The 6,113-nt window shown below is 40.0% G+C and overlaps 1 protein-coding gene across 1 annotated transcript; it reads right to left on the bottom strand.

The window, feature by feature from the left end:
- Positions 1-2,521: 2,521 nt before the first annotated feature.
- Positions 2,522-4,747, bottom strand: LOC308282616 (microfibril-associated glycoprotein 4-like; the record flags this gene model as incomplete). The annotated part of the gene is made up of 3 exons (XM_080723001.1): positions 2,522-2,794; positions 4,012-4,412; positions 4,723-4,747. 3 exons carry the CDS (start codon positions 4,745-4,747, stop codon positions 2,522-2,524), a joined length of 699 nt encoding a protein of 232 aa, XP_080579127.1.
- Positions 4,748-6,113: the final 1,366 nt, after the last annotated feature.

The following is a 6,113-nucleotide window of genomic DNA, read 5'->3' as shown; positions in this document are numbered from 1 at the left end:
GACTCACCTCACCGCTACTCACCAGTTAAGAGTGGGGTGGCTCAGAGTAGATGACAGAGTACAGCAACTTGCAATGGGCCTGGTGTACAAGATACACTACACCACTATGATACCCAAGTACCTGTCAAAATACTTTATAAACATTAAGGATGTCCATAATTACAACGCCAGAGGCAGCGCCACAGATCACTTTCAACCCAGAGTCAAAACCAACAAAGGGTCAAACTCTTTTTTCTGCTATACCACCAAAATGTGGAAAGCCTTACCGAAGGCCATAAAGGAGTGTGGATCACTAGCATCCTTTAAAATTGCCCTGAAAAACCACTTACAGGCAGCAGCCCTTCTTTGTATACTTACTGTTTGTTTAGACTTACTGTTTTCCTTTTTTTGTTCTCTCATTTTATTTGTATTTACATATCTACTGCATAGTACTGTGTTCTATTCGTCTGTCATTCAATGTTATGTTATATGAGATACTTTAATGGTTTCCTGTGGAAATAAACATAGTCTTTTCATGGATCTCCTTTTAGTAGACCTTGTACCAGTGAACTGTACCGTCATGAAACTGTACCTTTTCCTATGCAAACTTCTAATAAAGTCTTCAATCAATCAATCAATCAATCAATCAATCAATCAATCAATCAATCAATCAATCAATCAATATTGTGGAATTACTAGTAAAAAAAGAAAGAAAAACGTCCACCACTGATTCACTTTTATATCATTTCTTTTGGGTGGAAACCTCATGTCCAAAACTGTCACTTTTCAATATTCTAATTCAGATCTACAAGCTCAAAATGTGTCGCTTCATGCCATGTTTGAAACGTGTGGATCTGCTACTTTAGATGCTTACTGTATGTGTGACCCTGTAGTGTGATTCAAGAAGGGCTTTACTATTCAAAGAGCAAAAAAAGAAGTTAGAATATTTAGTATAGAGTTTTCTGCCTGACAACAGTGATGTGATAGGTCAGTGTCTGCCATGACTGTTGAACAAGCACTGATCCTTCCTGTCACCAGACTGTGCTGATGACACCATTATTATTCTGTGTATATCACTGTGTTGTCAGGCAGAAAAGACTTTGGCCTATCTCCATATTCTATTTTCATGAATTAACTTCCTACTTGATCATAACTACAGTTGCCACACAAAAGCATCAAATCCACAACAAGCTTGAAATACAACGCAAAGAGACAGGTTTTTTAGCTTGTTGATCTGAAAGTTAACATGCAGTTTTGGACATATGAGGTTTTCCACCCGACAGAGACGATAGTAATATTATGACTACTGTGACTAAATACAATACGACACAATATTGTTACTTTAAACTGCCTCATTTAAACCATGCACGTTACAGTAGGCCCATGTACAGTACATTATCTGTCATTACGTGTAATGCCAACTAATGGTAGGTAGCCAGATAAGTCGCCCTCTTTCAAAGTCGCCCCAAACTCGTTTCCCAACGGGTCTGTGGCCTTAAGCTAGATGCAGAATAGACTAAAATCAAATATTTGCTTCTGGGGGTCCCTAGAACAAAAACATTTGTGATGGGGGTCCGTAGCCAAATACATATCATTCTGGGGGTCCTTCACATGACAAAGTTTGAGAAACACTGATGGCAACATAAGTTTTAAACTAATGCCACTGCTCCTTTTCACCACACACCTTAATGCACCTTATGTAAATGTCACCCTGCCATGTTGATATCTATGCTTCTGTTTCCTCCTTCTTCTACAACAAATGTTTTCTTCTGCACCTGTAAGCCTGTGATGTGACAATATATTATAGTTCAGCTACACATTAGATCACATACCGGTACAACTTTCCATTTGAAACTTTTAGCAGTTTAGACAATTTAGTTGGTGTTGCTTTAAACCCCTTCTTTTCTTCATAATTTAGTCATTATGAGTTATATGACCATTATTTCCAATTCCTCCCAACACGCATTTGTGTCACTGCTTTTGTTTCCGACTCACCTGCTCTCACTGACAGCCAGGTGGCGCTAATAATGTGTTGTTCTGCTGAGCTTAATAGTATGACCAACACTTATACCAGTACTTCATAAACCATAAACATTGTTATAAGTTGTTAAGCATCATTATAAACATTTATGACGAGTTTTATGAAGACTTATCATGCATTGTAAATATAATTATAATGCAGTATAGATCCAACCTTTAAATAAAGTGTTACCAAATCACTAAATACACATTGTCTTTATCTCTTTATTCGTTTTTACAGCTTGGATTATTTATTGATTTAAGAGCCATCGAGGAAAGCAGGTCATCACTGTAATAATCTGTGATACAATACAGATATCTATCTACTGTATGAGTTTAGGATTAAACACTGTAATAATATGTGATACAATACAGATATATACTGTATGAGTTTAGGATTAAACAGAATCCCCAAAAATGGAGAAAAATTTTTTTTTGAAAAAGAAAAAAGAAAAAGAGTAAATATAAGCCTTTTATACCACGGCTGTGCTTGTCAAATCTATGCATGTGAACCTGAACATGTTTAAGGAACACGTCTGATCTTCATGGCTACAGCTTTCAGGGAGTAATGATTACTCTTCCAGGTGTACCAGTTTGCAGTTTTGCCTGCTGTGCTTCCCCGGCGGTAAAGACCATTGATGTTAGCATGATAACAGCTCTTGTACCAAAATGCACCAGAATAACCTTTTGCACAGTTGCTGCCCCACGTGTCCTGATCTTTGTCAAAGGTTGAGAATCTCATTCCATTGTGAACGGTCAGAGAGTCTCCTGCTCCTCCATCCCTGAAGCCAGCAACCTGCAGCAGTGGTGGAAAAAGTAGTCACATGTGTTACTTAAGTAAAAGTACTGCAATGCAGAAATACTCTGTTTCAAATAGAAGTCTGGTATTGGGAATTTACTTGAGTAAAAGTATAGGTATCAAAATGTACTTTAAGTACATGGAAGGCTATGTTTTGTAATAATAATCAATATTCACAAAGTAACAATAGTAACTAACATTTTCAAAAAATTGTAGTGTAGTAAAACTACAATACTTGTCTATGAGATGTTGTGGAGTAGAAGTAAAAGTAGCCTACGTTGGAAATACTAAGTACAAATATCTTAGTATATATAATAAGTGTACTAGGGATATTTAACTTATAAAAAAACGTTGTCATTTTATCGTCTAATCAGGCTTTTGTGACCACTCTGGACAGATTTTAATTTGCTTGATTCAGTATTTAGGTATTTGCCATGATAGATTCATCAAAATCGCCCGTCTTTTTTTCTGGTACCTCCCTCACTCCCTGCTTGGCACTCAGCATCAGAAGTTGGACTGGGGGTAAGTCCCTGCAACATACTAGCGCCATGTTGAGGGGGTGTAGCCTTCCTTCTTGTACATCAAGCTGGAAATAGGCTCCATAGGGTACTATAGGGTACTATGGGCCTCATGGCTCGGCAAGGCTTACTTTACGAATTAAAATTTCCGTTTTAAAATTTTAGCTATGTAGACATTTTAGTTGGACATTTGTGTGTTGTCGCTGTTGTACTATCTGACTCACCTGCTCCTACCCAACACTACCTGCTGACAGGTACCCCTCCCTTCCCTCCCTACTCCTCCTTCCCTGTAGGAATACTCGCAGCGTCAAATATCATCCTCCACACCCCGGCTTCCCTCCACAAAGATGGGCAGAGTGTGTTCATTGTAAAGGCTTGAATCAAGCCTCATGAACAACGCTGGATTCGAACAAGCAATCTCCACAGTGGTGGTCAGGAACTTTACTGCTGCACCCCTACAATTTAAACACTGTTGTATCTTTAACTGAGCTGTAGCCTGTAGGGTTGATGTGTGGGTGTGCATTCTCTCATGAATCCATCATGGTTCAAAATGGAGTTACAATGGGTTTGTATAGGAAAGCATAGTTTATATAAAATATCTAAAAAACTAATCAAGCAAATTAAAGTTTCTCAACGTTCTTTTATGAAAGTGAAATATCCCTTAAAGTAAATGTATAGTTACTTCACAACACTGACCTGCAGCTTGTATCCATCAGCCTCAGAACCCACAGAGAAAGAGGAGTAAGAGGCAGACGCTGTGTTTCCCTCAAAGTCTTCCATGTCCACCCTCAGCTCATACTTTTTGTCCTTGGTGAGGAGATGCATGTTCTCCAGTCCCAGCCAGTACTCGCCTGATGCGTCTCCAAAACCAGCCCTGTACTGAGCCCAGGGTCTGTAGAAGTTCACAGTGCCGTCCACTCTTCTCTGGATGACTGTCCACTCCCCTCCATCTGTGTCCATGTCACAGTAGACCATGACAGGTAAAGCAGTGGGGTAGATGGTGTACACACCACTCGGTGTGGAGAATTTGTAGATATCCTCACAGTCCAGAACCAGGAAACGAGGAGCAGAGTGGACTGTTACAGCCAGCAACAGAACTGCAACAACAAGTATCATCTTGAAGTCTTTAAAGTTGCACCTTCAGATCAAAGGACTTCTGTGTGTGTTCAGCTCCAGTAGAAGGTTCAATGCAGTCTGAGTTTGAGAACCTTCTTTTATAGTGGTTAAGAGGGGTTACAATTTCATTTTGGCACACATCTCCACCAGACAGTATTAAATATCTTTCCGTTTGTTTCCTCATGTCTGACTTATGTTTTGTTGCCAGTTTCCTTCTCTTTTCCACGTGTGTGTGTGTGTGTACGGTATGTGTGTGTGTGTGTGTGTGTGTGTGTGTGTGTGTGTGTGTACCTGACTGCAGGTTGACGTGGAACATGTCTGTCTGCCTCTCTCTCTCTCTCTCTCTCTCTCTCTCTCTCTCTCTCTCTCTCTCTCTCTCTCTCTCTCTCTCTCTCTCTCTCTCTCTCTCTCTCTCTCTCTCTCTCTCTCTCTCTCTCTCTCTCTCTCTCTCTCTCGCGCGCGCGCGCGCGCGCGCGAGAACACACACACACACACACACACACACACACACACACACACACACACACACACACACACACACACACACACACACACACACACACACACACACACACACACACACACACACACACACACACACTTCCCTTGTTCAATATCTCTCCATTTCTACGTTCTGACCGACCATGAAGGTTAATCTTGACCTTTGGCCTTTGACATAGTCCACCTATGGGTTGACCCAACAATTTCAAAGAACAATGAAGTATTGATGTGTTCTAAAAGGAGCAGGAAGAAGCTAATGCTTATAATGTTCTAGCTCTTCATTAACAGTTTTATATTAACACAAATATTATGAGAAATGAAATAGAATAACCAAAATGACACATATACAGTACAACCTCAAAATGGTCAAGACTGACAGAACACTGACCAGTGAATCCCTGCATATCAGTATTGTGCTGCTTAGTGCTTGTGTTGTGTTGCGTATGTGATGTACACGTGATGTGCATAATGTTGTGCACGTGTTGCGCATGTGTCGTGCATGTGTTTGCACGTGAGTGTTGTATGTCTATCCAACGCAGCTAGACAGGGTTTCGAACAACAGCATGACCTTATCAAACAATGGGAGAATGAATGCCAAGACTACATATTTAACTTGATGTTCTTTTTTTTGTGTGCAAACGTGTTTGTTTCCTTGTCACACAACCTCCAACGTAATACTTTGGTATTTTTTTCCTCATACCTTGACTTTGGTCCCCTCAAACTCAAACTTATTTATCGATGCCAATTTCCTTCTGCTTTCCACCAGTTGTATAACACCAGTTTTTATTTAGTAAAGTTTTATTTTATGGAGGTACAGGACAACAGCTGTAGCAAAACTGCTGGAGTGTTAGATCATAAATAAGTATGTGTACATAAATCTATTCCATGTCCCTCCAGTAGTCTAAATTATGTCCATTTCCAGCAGTGGATGTTAATAATGTAGATATATCTTTAATACATTTATTATGAAAACATGTTCTGCCTGGAAAGAAAACCCTGAAGAAGCACCGGCTTCGACTGCTCTCTTCGCATTCAATCCGACTTTTTCACCATTTCTCAGACGTTTGAATGCAGAGAATATGCACTGGGTATCCACGGAGGAGTATCCTCCGTGGATACTTTGAAGTACGCATGCGCCGATATCTCTCGCCTTGAATATTGTTCCCCTCAGGGGAATCGAA

Source organism: Nannobrachium achirus (genome assembly GCF_963921795.1).
Source record: "Nannobrachium achirus genome assembly, chromosome: 4".
NCBI classification, from domain to species: Eukaryota; Metazoa; Chordata; class Actinopteri; order Myctophiformes; family Myctophidae; genus Nannobrachium; species Nannobrachium achirus.
Note: the sequence above shows the minus strand (reverse complement) of the source record. Positions and strands in the feature narration are given on the sequence as shown.